Source organism: Podarcis erhardii, assembly GCF_964252035.2.
Source record: "Podarcis erhardii genome assembly, chromosome: 3".
Lineage (NCBI taxonomy): Eukaryota > Metazoa > Chordata > Lepidosauria > Squamata > Lacertidae > Podarcis > Podarcis erhardii.
Genome location: NC_138507.1, coordinates 83,872,319 through 83,897,521, shown reverse-complemented (window position 1 = coordinate 83,897,521; position 25,203 = coordinate 83,872,319). Strand labels below are relative to the sequence as shown.

Genomic DNA, 25,203 nt, shown 5'->3' with positions numbered 1-25,203 from the left:
GATTCCCCCAGATGGGCATGTAGACCCCCCCCCCAAGTGGATATGTCCGGGATTTCCCAGATGTATGGCAACCCTACTATGCAAGTCCTGAATTACTTAGGTCCAGTGTACCTTAAAAGGTAAAGGTACCCCTGACCGTTAGGTCCAGTTGTGGACAAATCTGGGGTTGCGGCGCTCATCTTGCTCTATAGGCCGAGGGAGCCGGTGTTTGTCCGCAGACAGCTTCCGGGTCATGTGGCTAGCATGACTAAGCCACTTCTGGCAAAACCAGAGCAGTGCACGGAAACGCCATTTACCCTCCCGCCGGAGCGATACCTATTTATCTACTTCCACTTTGACATGCTTTCAAACTGCTACGTTGGCAGGAGCAGGGACCGAGCAATGGGAGCTCACCCTGTTGTGGGGAGTTGAACCGTCGACCTTCCGATCGGCAAGCCTTAGGCTCTGTGGTTTAGACCACAGCGCCACCAGCGTACCTTAGGGACTGCCTAAACGTTTATCCCCGACTTGATCACAGACCATCTGCGGAGCTTTGCTGGTTATTGCTTAAAGTTGGCAAGGCATATCTGACAGCAACAAGAAATTGAGCCCTTAGTTCCTTCGGCCAATTCCTGTGAAATGCTCTGCCAATAGAGATTCAGCAGGTGCCTCCGTTTTTACCTTAAATGCCTGCTGATAACTTTTCTATGCCATCAAGCTTATGCAGGTAATTAAGAAAACATCTTTCTGTAGTTTATGGTGGTTGATGTTTTCTGATGTTATATTTTATAATTTTACATGGTTTCAATATATATAGGTATTCTTGTTGTAAACAGCTTTGATTTTTAAAGATTACAGTGGTGCCCCGCAAGACGAATGCCTCGCTAAACGAAAAACCCGCAAGACGAAAGGGTTTTCCGATTTTTAGCGGCTTCGCAAGACGAATTTCCCTATGGGCTTGCTTCGCAAAACGAAAGCCCATAGGGAAATCTCCGGGGACAGCGGGGAACCCTCCTCCCACCGCAAGCCCCGGGAAGAGAGGAGAAGCTGCGCGCCTTCCCCTCTGTTCCCGGACCTGTCCTGAAGGCTTGCGGTGGGAGGTCCGGGAACAGAGGAGAAGGCGCGCAGCTTCTCCTCTCTTCCCGGGGCTTGCGGTGGGAGGAGGGTTTTTCCTCCCCACCGCCAACATTCAGAAGGCTGTTCTGAAGGCTGGCGGTGGGAAGAAAAGCCCTTCTCCCGCCTCCAGCCTTCAGAAGAGTTCCCCACAGGGCTCCCCAAGCTGTGAATGTCTGCCGCACGCGAGGGGCGCTCTGCTTAAGAGCGCCCCTCGTGCGGGGCAGCAGGCTGCTATCCGCAGCTTGGAGAGCCCTGTGGGGAAGTCCGGCAGGGCTCCCCAAGCTGCAGATGTCTGCCCCGCCCGAGGGGCGCTCTGCTTAAGAGCGCCCCTCGTGCGGGGCAGCAGGCTGCTATCCGCAGCTTGGAGAGCCCTGTGGGGAAGTCCGTCAGGGCTCCCCAAGCTGCAGATGTCTGCCCCGCCCGAGGGGCGCTCTGCTTAAGAGCGCCCCTCGTGCGGGGCAGCAGGCTGCTATCCGCAGCTTGGAGAGCCCTGTGGGGAAGTCCGGCAGGGCTCCCCAAGCTGCAGGTGTCTGCCCCGCCCGAGGGGCGCTCTGCTTAAGAGCGCCCCTCGTGCGGGGCAGCAGGCTGCTATCCGCAGCTTGGAGAGCCCTGTGGGGAAGTCAGGGCTCCCCAAGCTGCAGATGTCTGCCCCGCCCGAGGGGCGCTCTGCTTAAGAGCGCCCCTCGTGCGGGGCAGCAGGCTGCTATCCGCAGCTTGGAGAGCCCTGTGGGGAAGTCCTGCAGGGCTCCCCAAGCTGCAGATGTCTGCCCCGGGCGAGGGGCGCTCTGCTTCAGAGCGTCCCTCGCACCCGGCAGCAGGCTGCTATTCGCAGCCTAGGCAGCCCTGCAGGAACTCTTCTGAAGGCTGGCGGCGGGAGAAGGGCTTTTCTTCCCACCGCCAGCCTTCAGAAGGCTGTTCTGAAGCCTGGCGGTGGGGAGAAAAGTCCTCCCCCCCCCCACCAGCCTTCAGAAGAGGTCCGGGGAAAGACTGTCCCCGGACCTGGTCTGAAGGCGGTCTCCCTAGGAACGCATTAATTGATTTTCAATGCATTCCTATGGGAAACCGTGCTTCGCAAGACGAAAAACTCGCAAGAAGAAAAAACTTGCGGAACGAATTAATTTCATCTTGCGAGGCACCACTGTATATAATAAATATATAAATAAATGATCCACTAGCTTTCCAGAGTTTTTGTACATTGGAGTTACTAACACTTTTATGTTTAGATACATTTACATTCCTCTAGCTCCACAAACCTGGGGCCTCCTCTTCACTCAAAAGGTGTTGTAGAACTCCAACTCCCACCAGTCCTAGCAAGCATGACCAATGGCCAGGAATGAGGGGAGTTATCATTCAAAAACATATGAGGGCACTACATTGGCTAACCCTGGTCTAATTTGGCTTCTGAGCCTAAGCAAATGTAACCAACAAATTTCTCTCTATTTGCTCTGCCTCCACTTTTTCTCATTTTTCGTTCATCTGTAATTCATCCCCTGTGTAAAATTCTAGATTGTAAGCTTCCTAGGAATGGAATCCATCTTTGTGTGCTCATATGCACACTGAAGGCATATAATATCTTCACTCTCTTACTCATGTTCATACACATAGATATGCAGGTTTTCCATTGTGACTGTGACCTCAGACATGCATTTTGTGTCTCAATACAGAAGGTTCAGACTGATTTTCAACTTACCAAACTGGAGCTTTTTCATTACAACCACATATTTTTCTTCAAGGGATCTTAAAACTGACAAGGGCTTGGGCTTCACGGCAGCTTTTTTAGAGTATTCAGCCAATTTTCTCTCTGTTTGTGTAAGAATAAAATCATATTAAAGAAACTGCATAAACCAAAACCGATTTATACGAAATTTATCTCACATGTTTCCCTTTGGTCAGGAGTGGGGAACCTCTGGCTTGCCAAGGGTTCTATTTGGCACATGAGGCTGTTTTTGTCAAACTATCTCTATCTGCCCACCGGCTGATGTTACTGATGATGTCAGCTGATTGGGAGCATGGAGGGCAGGGTTTAATCCTGCAATGAATGTGTTCCTGCTCCCAGCAGGGAACACAAATGTGCAGCCAAGGAAGCAATCTTTTCTGTCCCCACTCATCAGCTAATGAACAGGTGTTAAAGCCCTTTGCAAAAGTGCTCTCTGAAATAGCTCTGTGCTTCTCTTTTAAGGAAGCGGGTGGTAGGGGAGAGGAGAAAACAGCCTATGCAATGTAGGCATTTCCCCCCTCCCCCCTTTTAGAAGACATCTGAAGGCAGCCCTGTTTAAGGAAGCTTTTAATGTTTAACAGGTTATTGTATTTTAGTGTTCTGTTGGAAGCCGCCCAGAGTGGCTGGGGAAACCCAGCCAGATGGGCGGGGTGTAAACAATAAGTTGTTGTTGTTGTTGTTGTTGTTGTTGTTGTTGTTGTTGTTCCTCCTCCTCTTTCAGCCTATAGAGGCTTAAGTGGGAGCTGTTTTAAAGCTCTTCACAAACAGCAAGAGGGCTTTGAAGCCACTGTGGGTTCCCAAGGTCCCTCCCACCTGTCATAGATGGCTCACAATGCCAATCCTGTAAATGTGTAACCACACCTGTGGGCCAAAATCAAGATCTGACAACTTAACCTTCTATCATGCTTAATTTGGATCCAACCTATTTTTGGTTTAGTTCCAGTCCTACCATCAAAGTATTGATGAGGCTGTTTTATAAGGAAAGGTTGTATGCGTCATTGACAAAAGCATTTACAAGTTTTGCCTCAATTGCATTATTCACCTTTCTACCAAGGTAGCCCTGCTCGTTGGTGGGAATTATAATAATACTGATATTTTTAAAGTAGTATAAATATTAAGAAACCAGTAGTTTTATCCATTTGCTTATATGTTTATTCTTGATGTGCCTCTTCCACAAGAGGTCTAGAGAGCAGCAGCATGAGAACAAGCCTTTTTTTGTGGTGGCTCCCTGTTTGTTGAATTCTCTTCCCAGGGAGGTTTGCCTGGTGTCTTCGTTAAGTATCTTTTGGTGCCAGGCAAAAACATTCCACTTCTCCTAGGCCTTTGGCTAATTAAACAAACTACGGCCTTTTAAACTGTGTGTGGTGGGGTTATTGCTTTTGTTTGTTAACTATTTTTGTGGTTTCATATTGTAAACAGCTATGTGATCCTTGGATGAAGGTCAGTATAGAGGAGGAGGAGGAGGAGGAGTTGTTGTTGTTGTTGTTAGTGCCCCTGATTAAGCATTCTTATATCCTCTTGTTGAAAGTCAGGTTGCTTTTACAGTTTATGTATATGTACATTTAGAGATTATTGTAATTAAGTGGTGTATATAAATTGGTCAAATACATACATACATACATACATACATACATACATACATACATACTCCAGTTAGGTCTCCAGCAAAGATGTGCTGCTGACATTATTTACCTTGGTTTGCCTGGCGCAAACTTGTTGTAGCAGCATAAACTATCTCAGCAGTCCTTTGGATATCTGGTACCAAAAGCGTCAGTCCCTCTGGCTCTTGATCTGAAGTATCTGACTTCACTCCAGTTTTAGTCTTGTCCTTTTTAGACCTACAAAATAAGAAATGACTAGGGTTTTAGGGGAAACTGTCAATGGAAACATCAGAAATGCAGATTCCCTCTACTACCAATTGCTGTGTATTTGCCATTAAATATATATAAAAAATAAAATTGTCCAGTAGTACCTTAGAGACCAACTAAGTTTGTTCATTAAAAATAATAACTTCCCAGGTCAGCAAAAGTGTATTTAATGTTAAGGGAATAGTGGAAAGTATAATGCCAATAGAAGAAATCCTGCCAAAATATGAAAACCATACAGAAGATTTTGAACTTGGAGAATTTGGTTCAAGGTTCCTACTTAATCATCCTGGACAACTCAGAAGCCTCATTTACAATGTAGCAAGGTGCATATGCACAAGTGACTAGTCTTCTGGTATATCAAGGGAAACTAAAAAAAAGAACCTGGTATGTGTCTAAAAAGGAAATAAAAACTAAAACAAAATTAAACAAAACAAAAACTAAAACTAAAACAAAATTTTCTAGAACAAATTCTAGAAAAGTCAACCAGAATTTATAAAATGAAAACATTCTATAGCTAGCCAACAACATCCATTACATACAAACTTATAATCCATTAATTTTTATTAGGTGCTCAATGAAATAGTATTATTGTCTTGTTTGTTATTATGTTATGCATTTTTGTCTTTATATTCTAAACAGCCCTGTGATCCTTGGCTGACAGGTGATATAGAACATATTGGAATTATAATTGTAAAATGCTTAGAACCTCCTTTTTTACATTCAGCTCAAAGCATGCTACTTTTGATTTCAAATGGACAGCTTCTTTTTCAGTTTACCTAAGCAGACTAAAACAGAACAAGCCCAACAGATTCTCCTCTAACCAACCAGTTCCTAACCAAGTTGAACTTTAGGATACCCTATTCAAATTTCAGCTTTTAAAGCTGGAATGGGAAACCTTTTTGGCTACGTGAGCCTGATCTTTATCACATGTAGCCTTGCAGGTCAAATTTGATGGGTGAGACCACCCACCTGTCAGTCATCTGACATCACAATGATATTACAATACATGGAATTTTTAATGCAAAAAAAAAATGTTGCTGGGACCTCTGGAGAAACCTCCAATTTCTCAGTGGAAGACGTGTCTGGAAAATGGAGTGCAACTATAATTCTGCTGTTGCCAGGCACGTCTTCCATCAAGAAATGGTCTCAGATCAACAGTGTCAACCTTTGTCAACAGACCTAACAGCAAAATTGTGCATGTGTTATTTCAAAAGCCTGGCAGACCTTAGGTGTTTCTCATTTTACCATTTTATATATGAACTAGTAAAAAGCTATGCACTTGCTGCTCAGCTTCTAGGCTCATAGTCATAGAAGATTTACTGTACTTGGCCGGTCTGCAAGCAAACTTGGTGACTGCCAACTCTGGAAACCAAGGTATCAGGCAGAAGGGGCCTCTGGGATTACCTTCTAGTTAATAGTTGACAATAAACACAACTTCCTGTCCATGAGACTGGCAGATTCTGAGAGGGCAAGGAACTCCTCTGGTCTAAAAACTCCCGTCTTCTAAACAAGAGGTGCTGTATCCTTGGTTAAATGCTACCCTGTAGATGTTGTTGGACTCCAGTTCCCATCTGCCCAGTCAGCATGAATAATAAACTGGGACGATGGGAGTTGGGAGTCCAATAATACCTGGAGAGTGCCAGGATGAGGAAGACTGGTTAAAAGACTGTCAGATGTGGACAGCTGTGAGAGAAGTTTCGTTAAAAGATATGCCTTTTTTTGCATTTGATTTACAATATACCCCAGTAAATACATACTGCAACCTGTGTTTAAGATAGGAAATAAACAATATATAGTTTAGTTGACAATGATGTGGTAAACCTGTGTCTTATCTATGTACAGGGAATTATTTTCCAAAAACAAGCATTTAATTTTGAGAATCCCAACTTGCAGTCAGAAGTGGTACAGCACAGATACAAGTTTCTAACCTTAGTGAGAACAGTTCTGAGTGAAAATGGGAACACATGGTATTCTTAAAATGCTACGAGGTTAAGAAAATACCTCAGTCTGTTAGTATAAGTATCAACACACGTCTTCATTTTAGCCAACAGAGTTCCAACTGAAGTCTGGGACTCCAGTTGCTCTTCTTCCTCTTCTCCATTTTCCCCAGACAGAGGCAGCAACAATGGCACCATAGATGTGCATGAAGCAATGGCTCGGAGAAGCTCTAACAGAGCTCTGTACAGGGGAACATGCCTGGCCATATCCAAAACTAGGAAAGAGGAAAAACAACATGGTTAAAATTCCAACCAACTAGATAAATCCTATGCAGCAGAAATAGTTACCTATCATTATCTAAATTCCTTTCCTGCCCTTTTTTCCAAAGGAACCTGGGGCAGTAAGTAACAAAATAACAAAACAATATATTTAAAAATAGAATCATATCTAGAAGTATCAGGAAAATTTGAAAACATTTAAACCATTAAGAGCATCCAAACATTTTGAGGACCTTAGTTCAAGGGTGCTTGCAAGTTGAATAGGCAATAGGTATAGTGACCTAGATCACAGGTAGCCACCAGAGTGCCCTCCAGATGACCACAACTCCAATCCTCCCTGAATATTGGCCATGGTGATAGGAGCTGGGAGTACACATAGCCAGAGAGCACCACCCTGGACTACAGTCCAGAAAAAACACAAGGACCAGCTTGAAGAACTGGATGTTCTCAAGTAGAGAGAAGTGATGATTAAGAAATGTAAAGCTGGACAATACTGAACCATTTCCATTTAAAGATCAGAAGTGGCCATGCAGATTTAGGATAAACATCAGGAAGCAATTCTCACGAAACTGTCTTCTATTAGAACATGCTGCTTAGGGACATTACAGATTTTTCTTCCTTGGAAATTCCCAAGATCAGGTTGGCCACACATGTACTGTGCATTTGAGAACATAGGATAAAGTTAACAAGCAACAATTTTGGGAGTTCCTAACACAATCTTTGCTTGTAAATGAAATTCAGTTCAGGAACACCCCCCCCCCAAAATTATCACAGTGAGTGGCAATATTTCCCTCTGCAGATGACAGAGTATAATCAAGACAAGGTAAGACAAAACAAAAACAAAAGCAGTGGTCTTGGCCTAGAAACAAACAGTTCAAAGGGGTGGAAGCCTAAATGAGATGGTAGAATCATGTGTTCCCAGAAAAGGCAAGCACGACAAACTAAAGAACGACCAGAGAGGGGGCTTGTTTCTCCTATCCAGCTATCTTCTAATCAAGCCTGAGCATGAAACTATTTGGTAGAATGGAGCAGCCAAGTTACACATGGGCTTTCTGGCCCTCAAACAGCATGAAGTGATCCAACACTTTGCTTCTGCACAAGGAGAACAGGCCTGGTTTTCTTATTCTGTTGTTATTTTTGGTTAAAATATTTGGAGGGATTGTTCAGTTGGGTTAACTATGGTCAACAACAAATCATGGCTTTACACTGTGCTCTGCTGCAAGTCATGCTGTTGACTTCTGACCCATGGTTTCTTTTAATTATGGCTTGGAATTTTGTCTGAACCCAACAGCCTTGTTTAACCATGGCTTGTTTGGCCACCCCACCCTACCCTTACCATGGGAACACCTGAAAACAAAACTATGGAGAAAGAATTCATGGCTTGCATACTGATCTGTATGTTTGTGGTTTATTAAACAAACTACAATTAAAACAACCCGTGGCTTAGTATTATGTGAAAACATAATATGTATTCATGTTTTGGTTACGTTTTTTAAAAATAGAATACTACAGAAATATTACTTATTTTTTTACTAATTTAAACAATATATTGCCAATATCATATCACATCACGCAGCAGGGAGGGTGCATTATCCCTAACTATTGGCCATACTGGCTGAGATTGACAGAAGTTGGAGTCATACAAAATCTGGAGAGCAGCTTCTTAGCTACTCATACCCTAAAGGCAAATGGTGCTCATTAGAAGACAATAAAATAATTTAAAATGACTATGAATCCCAATCTATCCATGTGCATGTACAATTTCCTAAACCTTTACATGCCAGTGGAAGCAATGACCCTGTATCTACAGAAAGTATGAATAGTTACAATAGGACTGTTACTTCACATGAATAACCCACACCTTCACACAAATAAGCTTTGTGAAAACATCTTAGAAGCAAACACACTGTTACATGAAACCTAGTTTTGCTAGATCTACAGCCACATTACTTATGTAAATACCAATTAAAATTAAGGTTAGCAGTATTAAATCTGAAATAAAGTACAAGGCATTGCAACATACAAAATTTTAAAAAGCAGATTAAACTTTATGTGAACAAAGAATCGCCAGTAATTTGAAGGGGTTGACAAAAACTGTAGTTATTATACTGTATTCAGAAATCAGAAAGTCTTCTATATCCCTAGAGAAAGGCACTGATCAAATTCAAAATATGGAAAGGTAAATTAATTCCTAACACCATTTTTTAGCTGGACAGAAAAGCCTAACCACCTCCATTTTCAAGAAGGGCTGAATCTGTCAGTAGCACTTCCTATTTTATTAGTACATTTGATCTTGAAGTCACCTTCTGTTTCACTATGAAACAGGGGTTGGCAATATTTTTGGAGCAGTGTGCACATTTCAAACTTCAAGACAGCATTGTTGGCACCAATAGCTGCCATGGGGACATAACACAACATTTCATTTAAGACACTGAACAGGAATTGGTACATGGATATAGCTTGTCTGGTGTCATGACCTGGGCAGTACCCTCTGCTGAAGAGACTACAAGTCAAGGTGTTTTTTCTTCTTCTTCGTTTATAAAAACACATAAGCAAATGAAATTTAACAGGAAAAGCACTTGAACTGGCAATTCAAACGCTGGTAATTTTTAAAAGCAATGGATCTCGACCTAATGCTCAATTCTCTTTACGTGCAGTCTAAGGTAAATGGTCTCTGATGAACAAAGTCTCCTAAGAACGAGGACAAAGCAGAGTTGCTCACTAGAATTAATTTTTCTATTTTGTGTTACTTTGGGGGAAAAAATCATCATCATTTTATTATTTGTATGCCGCCTTTCTATAGTTGAAACTATGCCCAAGGCGGCTTACAACATGACAAGATTTACATAATTACAAACATAACAGAAGTCATAAACAATAAATAAAACACATCAAAAAGTGCACAACCAAATGGAAACCATTTCCACATAAATCAGAAGATCTAAAACTAAAGATAAAACAATAATATCAGTAACACCCACAAGCTCTCTCAACCTCCCATAAACAATACTCCAGCCCAAGAATCTGTTTAACAGCCTCAGCTTTTGTACCTGGAGTCACTCAGCACTCCACTTTCCCAAGCTAGATGGGAAAAGGGCAGCAAAGCAGGGTGCAGGTCTCCAGGGCTCACAGCCAAGATGGTCTCATTTAAAACAACACAGATAAAAATTAAAAACAATTTAAAAGAGGAGCCCTCTCTGCTGAGCAGCCGCCACAGTCCTTGTGAAGCCTGTCGGGCCCTGCCCCAAGCCAGGTGGAGAGAGGCAAGGACAGGGCCCTTCATGCCCTCAGCAGGCAGTCCTCCTGGGCAGCAGCAGCAGCAAGAGCAGCAGTCCTTAAGAGCCTTCCGGTGATGTAGGTTAGACTGAAAGAGAATGACTAGCCAAAGGTCACCCATGAACCTTCATCACTGAGTGGGAATTTGAACCTAAGCCTCCCAGGCCTTGTCAAGCACTCCAGTCACTGCACCACATCGCCTTGTTGAGTGAAATGGTTGAAGCAAATGCACAGGAAAGCTGCCCGTAAATGTGCAGTTTTCTAGAAATAAAGTTCTAGAAGGCATTAAAACTAGGCAAATCTTACTCATTGTTGATAGTTATTCCTGTCACTAAAAAGGTAAAGATAAAGGACCCCTGACAAGTCCAGTTGCAGACGACTCTGGGGTTGTGGTGCTCATCTCACTTTAGTGGCTGAGGGAGCTGACGTTTGTCCGCAGACAGTTTTTCCGGGTCATGTGGCCAGCATGACTAAGTCGCTTCTGAAGCAACCACAGCAGCGCACAGAAATGCCGTTTACCTTCCCGCCAGAGCGGTACCTATTTATCTACTCGCACTTTTGCCGTGCTTTTGAACTACTAGGTTGGCGGGAGCAGGGACCGAGCAATGGGAGCTCACCCCATTGCGGGGATTCGAACCGCCAACCTTCTGATCGGCAAACCCAAGAGACTCAGTGGTTTAGTGCCACCCACGTCCCTAGGACACCTTTATTTGGCATTATGAAATCTGTCTTCATTTTCTTTATACTTGCCCTTGAAAGAAGAAAACACATTGTGACTACAGTTGATAGCCTGCTGTGTGCTGCTTCATGCCCTTTGGAAACGGGTAAGACTTTCTAAACTTTTTTCATTCTATTTACATGTGATTTATTATACATTTTAAATTACATGAGGCTGTTCATTTCCAAGATACTGTTCCTGTTTGAATCATTATTGCTAACTGACAGCTCCCTAAGATAAACATAGCATCCCTGTCCACATCTGTTGCTTGCTAATCTGTCTCCTTCTTCACGGTTCAGCCTTGCTACACCAGCAAATGTCATAATGAAAACCGTGCTGGATTGATACTCAGGTTTCAGAAGCAAGACAGCTCTCAAGAACTCAGGGTTCTCAATGTCAATTCCGCCGTGATCCAGATTTCACAGTCACCTTTCTTGCTTCCTGCTTTTAGACTATTTAATTAATGCTGATTTATGGCACAAAACCTGGCCTTTAGATACACATTCACTTGAGGTGCATAATTTAGAATGCTATGTGAAAGCAACTCTTTATTAAATCAAGTTACAAAATTCAGGAGACACAAACTAAATATATAAAAAAAAACTTTAAGGCACATAAAAACATACATAATTTTTAAAACACCACATCACTCATGCCCTAACCCTAAGTGGTGCTTATTTTATTAACTTTTACCTGCTTACACAGGGGAAGCAGAGATTGTGGCTCAGCACATAGTGGGCAGTAAATAAATGGCAAGAACTAGTACCAATCTAGTGTTTCACATTGGTCTTTTTGTCCAATAAGGGGGCTTTTTTGTCACATGGGGCTGTTTTGTACAATTTGTAGTACATAATGCTGCAGCATGGTTGATGACATGAGACACCCCGTCAGCATGTAACACCTCTGCTCAGATATCTGCACAGGTTGCAAATTTGCTATTGTTGGTATATAAAGCCCTCAATGGCTCCAGACTTTTCCAGTTAGATTTAGGAATGACTCAAATGACATTCCTAGATTCTTCAAGATTAAAACTAGGGCCTGTATCCAATAAAGTGATCACATTCATGAAACGGCTTCTGTTTACGCAAGGAACATTCTGTCCCTTTCCTTGCTCTATGTGTCCTTGCAAATCTGTCCTGGATTTCCCCAGAAGCCTCCAGAACAATTTTTTGGGGGGTATGTCTGTGCAGAGGGACGAGTCCCACTGTTCAAGCAGAAGTTCTTCCACAAGCATAAGGACTTTCCTGGATACAAGCTGATCGTTTCCTAAAAGTTCATATGTAAAGTATTCAAAAAAACAGGAAGTAAGGTGCTGCCAGAAACATGGGAAATCATTCATATTCTATGCAGTGATACACCTTGAATGAAGCCAGCCAAACTTTGCTTGGAACTACCAAAAATCTCAATCAGTGGGCTTGTCTGTATGTGTCTTTCCATAAGGAGAGACCCTGGTGGGAGTGAGCAGGTTAATGTGAAAGGTTGTCAGCCATAAAAATGTGCTTTCTTTTCTGACCTGTGTCAGCTTTAGTAGAATGCTGCATTGCTTATTTCACACAAACACATCTCAGCTATATCCATACGCTTGAATATGCAAAGCAAGCAAAAATCAGTGCCTGTGAATGCTACTATTGTTATTTATTACCTGCCCTAAGGTCCCAGGGCAGGTTACAACAATTAAAACACAACATTAATATTAAAACACAATACAGTGGTACCTCGGGTTAAGAACTTAATTCGTTCCAGAGGTCTGTTCTTAACCTGAAACTGTTCTTAACCTGAAACACCACTTTAGCTAATGGGGCCTCCCACTGCTGCTGTGCCGCCAGAGCATGATTTCTGTTCTCATCCTGAAGCAAAGTTCTTAACCCGAGGTACTATTTCTGGGTTAGTGGAGTCTGTAACCTGAAGAGTCTGTAACCTGAAACGTCTGTAACCCGAGGTACCACTGTATTGAAAACGGTTTAAAACAACATAAAATTACAAAAATGAGGTGGGTCCTAAAAATACACATCTCAAGTGTCAAAAGCCAGGGTGATCAGGTGCCATCTTCAACAGCTGCTGAAAGCTGTATAATGGAATTGCAAGGTGCACCTCTGTAGGAAGAGAGTTCCACAACTCAGTTGTTATAGCACTGCTACGCAGAATGCAAGCCGAAACACAGCATTCATTCAAAAACAGCACATTCATTAATATCATGGAATTTTATTCTCTCTAAAGTCTAACAATTTAGCTGGAGGGATGGAGGAAGAGGTTGGAACACAGCCTTAATACAAAATAAAAATCTGAACAGCCTGTCTGCTAGAAAAAAATTATCAAGACGGTAGATATAGCAATTCATGCAAATGGCTCCTTTCTTGTCCTCCATAGCACAGTACCATGGCAATTTAAGGTTTTTAAAAACTTCAATATAACTCCCATCATGAGGCATCAGTGTACATAATATTTTTATTTCACTATAGAAATATATATATATTTTTAAAGAGCTTTAGTATCTTACAAAGCTTGCCAGCACACTTACATTCAGGAACTGCTGAAGATAATAAAGAAGTTGGGCCGAAGCTACACATTACCTGATATAATAAAAATAGTTCGTACAGTGGTGCCTCGCAAGACGAAATTAATCCGTTCCGTGAGGCTCTTCGTATAGCGGTTTTTTCGTCTTGCGAAGCAAGCCCATTGACAGCTTAGCGGATTAGCGCTATTAGCGGTTTAGCGGCTTTTAGCGATCAGCTGTTAAGCGGCTTATCAGCGGATCAGCTGATAAGCGGCTTAGCGGCTTAGGAAAAGGGGGGGGGGGAAAACCCCCGCAGGAACTCGCAAGACATTTTCGTCTTGTGAAGCAAGCCCATAGGGAAATTTGTTTTGCAAAGCGCCTCCAAAACGGAAAACCCTTTCGTCTAGCGGGTTTTCCGTCTTGCGAGGCGTTTGTCCTGCGGGGCACCACTGTACACAGTTATTTCCTCATTCACTGTGGGATTGACAGTACACTACATTTAATCTTGGATATTTATACCAGTTTTGTCAAAAGTATATTAAAGATATTAGTAAGAACAGGAACAGTGCTTTCAACAATACATCAGAAGAAGACATCTCTAAACATAACTTCTTTTGCTCTCCTGAACATTCCAGGAGACTCCAAACTAAGAATAACCAAGCCTAATGGACCATGAAATAGATAATATTGAGCAGCTCTAAATTCTTTTTCCAAACCATTTAACATAGCTTAATTGGCTACAGATGACAATGAAAAACCCTTTTATACCACTGAAATGTATATCCTCAAAGAACAGGATGAACAGAGCATATGGAACCAAAATGGAAAAAGGCAAACAATGGCTATCATGCAGTATCACCTATTATACTAAAATAATAATAATAATAATAATAATAATAATAATAATAATAATAATAATAATAAAATACAAGAGACAGAACTGATGGAAAGTTAAGTCTAAAAAATAATTCTCACACCTTCTAGCAGCTACATTGGGTGTTGAAAACTGTTTTCCTCTCTTCTATTCACTATTCCACTCATGACTCACAACCAACTCATAAAATATAAACTAGATGATAATGTGAAATAACCAGATGCTGCCCAAACCCACATCAGAAATATTTTTCTGCCCCAATACAGGACGTTCTGAACTTCCTTGCTCCCACTACATGTAACTGTAATAACTGGCTGTGGATGTTATATAAGTGAAAAAAAAAGAAAAAAAAATGACTTCACAACACGAGGCAAGTTGGGACTATGGGGTACCATTTTCATTGGCAGCCGTATACATTCATTGTAATGTCAAGTTTGACATAAAGTGAATTCTTCCTGCGATGAATGCATTGTTCTCCATCTTTTTATTTTTTGACTCAATCCAGTCCCTGTACCACATACCACATTATGAAGTGTCGTGGGCTATACTATTTATTCATGCAGATTTACTTCCCACCTTTTTATCATTTAGGTGTTGAAGGCAACTTTGAAACAAGTTAAATAAAGTTTGCAGTCTCAGCAAGGGAGAGCTTCCAAGGCAAAACTTCCACCCTAGAACAATGCAACACACTTCCCCACCCTACACTCAGGTTCTGGTCCTCTTGGCTAATGTGCGGATTCTAATAGCCATCAGGTTAGCTTTCTGAAGGAAGATATGTGGGGCAAGAGCAGCCCTGCCCTCCTGACCTGGATGTTGTCGCCTGCTCTGGCTCCAGGATGAATGCCAGGAGGGACTGCTATTTATCAAGGGTCACCCACAACTGCCAATATTTGCTGCTCTTCTAGGTGGCCAGAAATCTACATGAACAGAACTGTATAGCTGCTCCCTCCTATTTCTTTTTCCTTGTTTTGTCACATCTTTAGATTGCGAGCCCAAAAACGGGGGCCACCACAGTATTGATTTTTCTAAGCGGCTCTGAGAGCCTTTATGCATAAAGGTATAAAAGAGCTGAATATAAATGTCATAAATAAAAGCAAAAAACACTAAGTGCTACCCACCCACCCACCCAATAAAATCCAGTGCTGCTAATAATCTGGGGTCAGGTTTCATGGCTGCTCCTGAATTTCAGTCAAAGCAGCAGGCATCGCACAGGGATGTTTTGAAAAATCCCCACACCACATTTTGAAAAATCGTGGCTGGTTTTTGCAATACAAAAGCACCCCAGAAACGTTGAGGTGTGCTATTTCTGAGAATTTTGGGAGAACTGGTTGACATTAGAGGCTCTCTTTATGCCTCAATTGTGTATACTGTCAGTGTGTTGGAAGAGGTTTGAAAGAGCAGATGGGGAATCTGGTCAAGTGCCCTAATTCACTCTTTCAGAGTCTTTCCCACTTGTACTCTCAAGCCTGCACAGGGAAATCTTTGGGGAGGAAATTCAGGGCGCAAAGGAAGTTTAGAATTTTACACCCACCTATGAAATTTACAGAACCACCACTTTTGTGGAGAAGTAAAAGGCCTCCCACAATTGGGGGTGGGGTTAACCTTGGAAGGTCACTAGATTCTACAGAATTCATACAACTATAGCAAACAGTCACCTATCCAACACAAGGCAATGCTTTGGATAAGGCTTTTAAACAGAAAAAAATTCTCAAAAACCTGAATGCTGTTTAACAGAATGTTGCACATCTCCGTCAACATTGCTCTACGAATAATACAACCAGCCTCATCTGAAAACCATTTTTGAGCGAATGAAGTATTAAATGAAAAGAGATTGGTTTCTTTGTAAGTCTCTGTTCCTCAACTGCCAAAAGGCATAAGCATCACAATCCATGCTTACCAAAGCAAACAAAACAAAAATTAAGTTAGGCATTCATTCCTAATACTACAAAAATACAAAAAACATGTGCTATGCAGCACAAAGCAAAGAAAATCTCCAAGGAGCATCTTTCTGGAGCAACTGTGCCATCCACTGAATACTTTGTGATAACTTCAGTCATTCTTGAGGACTTCATAGTCATGAACCAATAATGCTAATGAGCCTGAAACCCTTAGGGTCTGTTAGCTAATTAGATCCCTGAAAATCCCATTAACACGCCAAAGATTTAAAATAGTGACCATAGTACTTAAAAAGGAAAGATAGCGCAGATTTCGTTATTTTATTAAAGTGTTTAATAGGAATCTTGTTCTATAGGAACAGCCAAATATTTAGCACTTCAGAAAATACGTTTCTTAACAAATGTCAAGCTTCTGTTTCCTGTTTCCAAATAATTCAGAATTGCAGCCTTTCCTGATTTCTGCTTCCTTACTGCACCTTTTCAAACATACGATATATGAACACAGTCTAAGCTAGAGGCTATAGTGTCAGTTCCAAATACTTCACGCTCTACTGCCTTTTGCTTTTTCTATTTAAGCAACAACCGGAGGCTAGTCTTTTATGAAATGTCTAATTAACACTCTATAGTCCTGTTGCTTTTGAAAGAAGAGCTTGCCTAGAGAACTCTGTACAAGATAGGTGGGGCATTATTTATCTCCTAGAGAAAAAGGAAAAAGAAAGAAGGAAACATTTTCGTTCTTTTCAGATAGCTTAGCAGCCCTATCTGTGCCAAAAATGCTACTATATTCCAATTTTAATATCAAAACGTTGAGTAAAAAGCTAGGTGAGGTGAATGCACTTCTGCCATCATTAGGAAGGACTCCGGAACCATTTAATAAGACAAAGCTGCAATCACTTTATATTCCTTTAAAAACTTCAATTAAGAATTCTGGTAAAATAAAGTAAACATGGTGCTATAACCAAAGTCTCTACAGTTTCTAGAAAAACATAGTACTATAGATGTGTGTCTTTTTACTACTGATTATTTTAACAATTGCTCAATTCTGAAAATGGCATCAAATCATTGTTTGCAAGAAAACAACTGGGACTTGTTAGTTTCAAAGGCATGGCTAGCATTCTGTTTATTAGGTTTGTGTAAATTATCATTTCCCTATTTTGCACAATTCATTCTGCAATGTCATAGAAAAGGGAAGGGGCATGGAAACACTTCTTCCCAACTACTGAAATTCTAATCTGGCAATTCCTCTGGTTTTTGAGATTTCAGCAGCCCTTGTCCACATACTTTCAAGCAACCATAGAGACTTGAAACTTGTTTATTTCTTTCCAAAAATGAGAGTAATGATTCACTGAAAACAGAAGTCTACTTTCAGTATCACATTCTACGCTCCCATGGAACAGCAGTACATTCACAGCCCTGCCCTGCCTATTGGCATTTGTGCAATTATTCCTTTTAATTCTATTTTTTTAAATTTACTGTTTCTCATCAAGTTTATCTAAATCACCCTTTATGCTTCTTTAAAAAACAGGCATTCAATAATTCTCTTCAGTAAGGTATAATTAGATCTAAAGTACAAGAAGTATTAGAAAATTTGCCATGGATTATTGCAACAATGTTGGCAAGTGGTTAACATTTAAGGACGCAGATTGGCAAGAGCACTGTAATCATTTGAACTGTGATGAGTGGTCGCACAGACAGATTTAAGGTGAGCAATGAAAGTGTAAGAATAACTATGCCTTATTTATGCCTTCATTGTTTCTTGTGTGATTTACAGAGACACAGAAAACTAAGATATCTAGATAGAAGATATTTCAATGATAGGGTTGGGAATTTGTATTGCAGTCTAAAGTTTGTTGCTACAATATGTTATAGTGTGTTTTAGTTCTTTGGGTAAAATATTTTAAAACCAGATTCTGTTCTCTTACCATACTGCACTTGGTTGGACTCTACAAATTTTGGCACACTGTTACCCATGTCAGTGCTGAATTCCAGCTGCTTAATTTTCTCAACACAAGAAAATGCGTAATGTCTGCACAGTACACTCTTATGTAAAATAATCCTTAGAATATTCAGATTTCCCAACATACACTGTTCATTATGTAAATTTATCACTCCTCTAATCATGTAATGAAATCCATTTGATTGGATGTACATATGCCATGAAATATTGCCTGAAGTTCTGGAAATATCCGATTTTATACAGAAGCTAACATATGTTCTTAGGATCTATAGAAGGTTAAAATGACATAAAGAACTAAAACTGGACAAATACCATAGTAATAAATGGTCTGCTGGATGTTGAGAAACGTGTGATTTACTTGTAAAACAACAACAAAACAAATGTTTGGATGGGGGTTGACTGTATTTACAAAAATATTTCCTTTGTCTATCGTAGAATGTCTTTTGCCAGAGTTTTAACAGTATCAAAATTGTCACAAGAATACAGCTCCAGCTGTTATTTAAGATGGTGGTTATTTGCTACCATAGTTGCATAATGCTGCTTTAGCTGCTTTGTACATAATTGATTGGCTTCATTCAACACTGCCGCACAAGCTTTAACCTGTAATCTTGGACTGCCATGAATTAAAATGAGGTCACAATGTTAAAAGTGCTTCAATAGGCTGTTATAGCTAAATAGCTGTTGCACATTGAACTATTTCATTATCCAACAACCAGATGAATTCTTAAATGCAAGGTTGTTGTCATCATTGTGGGTTTCCCCTCCAATGCTGTAAGCCATGTTGGATGGTGTTGCCCAGAAAAGCAACTTAAAAGCATTGCTAAATAAATAAATAAATATTCCCAAGTGCATTGTCCTTGGGCCTTTAGCAACTTAGAAGATGGAACGATGGGTTGCAGCATGATCCAAGGTGAGTCACAACAGGAGCACTACCACCATGCAAGTATATGGTAAAGTTAAAAAATGGCTCGCCAAATGCACGTTTGGTTTGTCAATACCTGCTCTAGAAAAGAGGAGAGTCTTGTGGCTCAAAAAAAAGGGGGGTGAAAGAACTTATATTTGGAGAAGTGGTGTTTTTATTTAAAAAGTAACAAACTGATGTACTGATGGTGTTGAGATGTCAATCGAAATCACACTCATATGCTCTCCCTCCTGATTTTCATTAAGCACAGTTTATCATGCCATTCAAACGATAAACTGTGGCTAATGCTAAGTCAAGTCACAGTTTGAAGTGAACTTCTTTCACACATTAATCATACTATGACTTGGGTAACAGGACAAGCTGTGGCTAAGCAAAACCAGAAACAACTTGTGCTGGGGCAGGAAGGGGAAAAGTGTGGGGCTTGCAGTGACTTATTTTTGTCACGCTAAGTTTAGTGTGACTTCTGAAATCTTATTGTGTTATATCTGAAATATAGAAATGAGAGGCTAAAATCAGTAATAGATTGCCTTTTCATTCTGTAAACAAGCCTGTATGAGATGCTGTTGTTGATGTTAGCAGTCCCTTCACATAGAAAAGTTGTAGAGTATGGTGGGTAGGAAGATGCGCTCAATTTAAGAACAGAAAATGTCAAACAATTCTCAATCAGGATAACCACTGCCAACAGAGGCTATGCGGGGGTAGATCACTTAAGTATTTCTTAATTCAGTAATAGTAAATTACTATTGCTTTTACGAGGAAATAACATTAGTTATTAATTGAGCAGCGGGAGATGCAGAGCTACCAATATCGGCAGCTGAGCTGAGAAGCCACCTCCATCCCTCATCAATTGTCACCTGGCATTCCATCAAGCTGCAGCAGAGCAGGGAAGAAAAAGGATTCAGGGCCAGACCAGAAACTTTTGGCTCCTGTTCCCCTTCAACTGTTAAAATTCCAGCAGATTGTGCAAGATACTGGCACCCAAGAACTGGTACTTAAATTTGCTTATTTCCTTCTCTTCTCTTTTCCAATCCATTTGCCTTTTGTGCTGTATCTTTTCCGATGGCAAGCTTGAGGGCAGGGATTGTCTGTTTTTATAGCTCTGCATGCTGCTTTAGGAGTTCAGGAGCAATTATTATTTACCTAAATGTTAAACATGTACATTTAACTTGAACAATATTGATATCTGACTTTACTACCAATAGTAAATGGATTGTTTTGATCAACCACACACATTTTTGGATTCCAGAGAACTCAGATATATGGCTGAAGACAGATTAGGATAAATATAGTGGGGGTTTTGTTTTTGTTTTTACCAGTAAATCCATTTAAAATAGATAAAGAATAGAGGCATTCAGGTCTGGAAATTCAAGTTTCATATTAGCACCTGGAGACTTCTTTGCTATTACACATCGATTTGTATTACAGAACAGGATGCTGACTGATTTATTATAAGGATATTACTTAAATTCTTTCCAAAATGAAATATTATTTATAGCCAGTAAGCATATATACCAGATAACTGTTGATAATTCCTTACATGCATTTAAATTCCATGTATTTTTAAAGCATATTTTAAAGAGGCTTGTTTTGCAGAAATCAATTACATACAGATCAACATATGGATTCTGTTTCAGTACTCATGCTTGAACATGCACCCTCTTTTTAAAATAGGAATAGGATATATGATGGAACTCAAGTAATGTAAACCATAACACATGTCTCAATACCATTTCCCCAGTTGCTTTTGGACATGGAAATGTCTTAAGATTCTTCATGCCAAGCTTAGTTAGTATTAAGAATGTCAGTAATATAAAAAAATGTGTTGCTTTACATTGAAGAAGGCCATACTATTAGTACTGCAGTTTTAGAATATGTTTCCATTTTATTGCGGACTCTGTTACATATCAAGTTTTAAACAGCAACACTATTATTTTGTTCCGCATACACCTTTTGAGGCTTTTAATTCCTTTAAAAGGAAAATCACAGAAACCACAAGGTTTTCCTGGGAGGAGCCCCTCCTAAAAAAATGTTCACAGAAAGAACACATCTGTAGACAAGGAAAGCCAGTTGTACATCACACAGACACTGCATGCAAGCAAACACGGTTTTCATTCAATAGCATTCTCCATGTATCTGTTAATGAATAAATACTGAAATGCCTTCCAGTGAGACAGCCACCTACAAAAGTTAACTATAAATACTCAAAAAAAAAACCAAAAAAAAAAACCTGAACAAATATTACACACAAATCTCACACACCAGCCTGGAAAAACTAAGATCCAGAAATCATACATCAAATTATTTCAAGTTAATGCTTCCTACCACAATAGATGGCGAACATTTTCTTTTGTAAATTGTATTATGTTGACAACGTTCACACTGACCTGTATTCTTCGGGTAGAGCATAGGAGAGGAATGAATGCACATTAAAAGGAAATTCCATCCCAAAACAATAGCCTACAAGAAGCAGAAGGAAAGGGACCAAAAAAAAAAACAGCTCCCAGCCAGCCTGTTTCAGCATGAATGCCGTAATGTCATCTATTTGTAACAGAGCACATTGTCAGAAAACCCTGACACACAGCTAACTTGGCTTTATTCTACACAGTACACTTTCACAGTTGTTACTGGATTAAAATGTGACTGGCCTGACAATGAAACAGCAGAACCACCGTGTATTGTTATGCAATTCACTGTCTGCAAGGGTGACTTGTAGCTTGTTCTTTATTCAGCAAGTGCCAACTGCATGTTTAATCAATGTCACCACTCACTACAGCATGCAACTGAAGCCACTGTCATTCCACTCCTCAGATTTGACTGGCTGCTAAGTTATGCAATGCTCCGAAGAATGCCTTGGAATTATTTGTTAGATGCTTTGAATGCAGGTGTGCAACACTCCTAACCCCAGAGCAAACAAGAAACTTCCTTCCTTCTGGACAAAAATGTAAACAGATCTGCTACATTTGGATTTACAACTCAGCTACACAAGAGAAACATATCCAGAGAGTTACCCACAACGAGAAGATGTCAAACGACCATTCCATTGGAATGTCTTGGGGAACAGCTACATATACAGGACAAGAAGTGGGAGATTAAATTTTAACTGGAGCCTTAATGCTATAATCACTGTTTGCACAGAAAATGTTTCATCTTATGGAAGATTTCAATATTTAAACAGGGAAGAAACATACAACCTGGATATGCAGAGCAGAGGTTTCTTTACTAACAGCACATCGTTTCAGTGGATAACCAAAAGAATGCCTACATTTCTCGGAAGATTTTGTAATATTATCGCATCCACAGATTAATCTATCAAGAAATTGTTCATGCATGCATATGATTTCTGCTTTGAGTGAAAAGAACAGCCCTCCATGAAGATAAGGCTGTTTCTCCACTGCAGTGAGGAGTAAGCAGCATGTCTGATGAGATTTTATTCCTGATGCAATGTAGGGTAAGAGAGGCTTTTAAAAATCTTTATTCAAAAATGAATTTATTTATTTTGATTGCTACCAGCATTTTACCTTTAAATGCAACGGTAATAATAAAAAGATCCATGAGACTTCAGGAGAAGCCAAGACCATTGTAACATAGAATGTCTTTCTGAATGTTAAGTGTGTAAACATGCACAACCATTAGGCATAACATTCTGACCACACTAACAAAAATTTTCAACAGTAACATTTAAAGGCAACAGACAGCAAATAAGTAAAATTGCACACTTGGTACCAAAACACATTGAGATTATAGGCAGAACTATGCAGCTAAAAGCTTTAATTACAGCACAGTCACATACTCAGAAGAAAGCCCTACTGAGTTCAAGGGGCTTCAGGTAAATGTATACAGGATGCACCTTAAATGTATTTCAATATCACAGAAAACAGACAATTTACCAAATGGCTGATATTCCACACGACACACACACTTTCCAAGCTTTTCTAACGCTTTAACGTATGAAAACATGTATGAAAATCACATGAAAACATCTTTACGATGTATTTATCTTTCAGGGGGATTGCATGCATTCTGTATTTTATGTTTGTTCTAGAAGCACACAATTGTGGGGATTTATAAAGCCTAATAAAACTAGCCTACTTTTTCACATGGAAGGCTAACCACACTTACTATTTCTACATTAGGAAATTTGCACTTCAGTATCCCATCATAAAGATATATAAACACCCGGCTATTTCCAGTGATTGGGCTATGAGTGGAGAGACAACTGATAACAACTTTCTTAAAATAGGAAGTACAGCTGTATTAAAGCAGAGAAGGCGCAGGTTCCTAATTTAAATCATCCTGCATTTCCCATTCTCTATTGTGAAAAACAAAATGCCACACTATAACAGTATAGACACACAGAGAGACTGAGGAGGGGAGGGGGCAAATGACCAAGGCTGTGTGGAAGAGAGAGTGAGAGTGAACCAATTCCAAGTTACTATGTGGAGTAATTTTTCCTTCTCCCTTTTAGCCAGCTGTAGGAACACTGGTGAAGACATTTGCAGGAAAAATGAGGAGCTCTGCCATCACAACACTAGAAGACGTAAAAAGGCAAGAAGAGAATGAGGAAAAGGAGGAATCTGTTTTAGCTCTGCTGGGAATCATCGGAACAGTGCTTAATCTATTTGTAATTGTTTTTGTTTACATCTACACAACACTTTGATGGTTTTCTAGCAACTCGGAGCAGCGCATAGTGCGAAAAGACCAGCAATGGCAAGTAAGGTTGGTGAACAATACCCAACAGGAAACAGAGTCTATCAAACACATTCCAGTGAGAAGTGCCTATTTAGAGGCACAAGACCAGTGACTGCAAAACACGTCTGTGAACCCAGTTAAGACTATTAAATTATAGAAATGACAGATATTCAACTTCTCACTGATGACTGCGGAAGCTCAAATACTGGAGGTGCGTATGGCATTCTACTGCCAATGAATATGCAAGGCATATATAAGCAGGTAAAAAAAAAAAAGATAATGGTGCCATAAAACCTTCCTACAAGATGTTTTATTTACTTGACCCGGTTATGCTTTTGGATATGTGACTATGTACCTCTGTGTAGGTGGACAACCAGGGTGGGAGGAGTCCAGTTCGTTTTAAAGCTATCATTATGTGCTAAAATTTACACAACTATATATGAAGTGTAGAAAAAAGAGCACTGTAAAGTACTGTATTATGAGTAAATAAAATTTTAAATGACTATTCTTCAGCAACACTTTTAATCATTATACAGCTGACAATCATGTCAATATTTTTGCCTTTGGATATCAATTTTTCACCCATGCCTGTGAGAGATGTTCTATACAAAAGAGAACATTTAAAAATATTTGTACTACAAAACGTAGTTTGCATTTCTTTGGAAAGGTTCATCCTTTTTTTTTTTTTTTAATGACCTTAATTTTTTTTAAGGCTCTCACATAGCTTAAAGTGAACAAAGTGTTTGAAAGAAGCTACAGAAATTCTCAATTCAGCTAGATTCAGAAAACAAATACAATGAGCTGGAACTTGTGTTACATGAACTTTGTTTTCCACTGAAATCAACGTGGCAAGTTCCATTTATTTAAATAGGACTAAATTCCAACTAACTTAGTCGGAATTCAACTTGATTAATTGGAATTTTGAGTTGCATGTAAGTAACCAAACCAGATAGCTTCTTTCTCCAAGTTGCATACTGCCTATGGCCTGGGTTAACATACTTAAAATTCCATCGAATAAATCAAAGGAAGTTATTGTAGAGTTTGGAAGGATACAAACTTAAGCTGCAATCAAATTCACACTTACTTGGGACTAATCTGCATTGAACCCATTGGGATTTCCTTCTAACAGGCATAGATAGGGCTGTGCTGTTGGGCCACTATTATTTCTGAAGGAAAATGTACATACAATTCCATTTTTTCACATTCTACTTTCAAACCAAGCCAATTCTTTAAAAGGACCATCTTCATAGTACTGCCAGGCCATCCTCTGAATAAAGCTTTTAAAATTCAGAATAATTCGGAAACTAGGGCTCCATGCTTCTAGTTCCAGCATGCTATCTTGGGGGGGGGGTGCAATTTACTAAATGAGAGATATAGATATACATACACATACACATTTTTAAAAAATAAAATATTTATAATAAGAGTAGATATAGAACAAGGCTGTTGCCATCTACTGCTATTTAATCTTCTACATAATGC

General features: G+C 40.1%; 1 protein-coding gene and 1 long non-coding RNA gene across 10 annotated transcripts in view; one reads left to right on the top strand and one right to left on the bottom strand.

The window, feature by feature from the left end:
* The window catches only part of BIRC6 (baculoviral IAP repeat containing 6), a 144,101-nt gene that overhangs the window by 11,103 nt on the left and 107,795 nt on the right, over positions 1–25,203 (bottom strand). For all 9 annotated transcript variants that reach the window (XM_081857626.1, XM_081857627.1, XM_081857629.1 and 6 more), the window contains 3 exons: positions 6,682–6,892; positions 4,505–4,650; positions 2,786–2,896 (listed from right to left, as the gene is read on the bottom strand). In XM_081857626.1, the coding sequence (XP_081713752.1) occupies positions 2,786–2,896; positions 4,505–4,650; positions 6,682–6,892 (468 nt within the window). The remainder of the gene's footprint in view (positions 1–2,785; positions 2,897–4,504; positions 4,651–6,681; positions 6,893–25,203) is intronic.
* Positions 19,892–24,269, top strand: LOC309339588. The gene is made up of 3 exons (XR_014155469.1): positions 19,892–20,020; positions 21,841–22,480; positions 23,498–24,269. It is a non-coding gene; the product is annotated as an uncharacterized lncRNA (long non-coding RNA).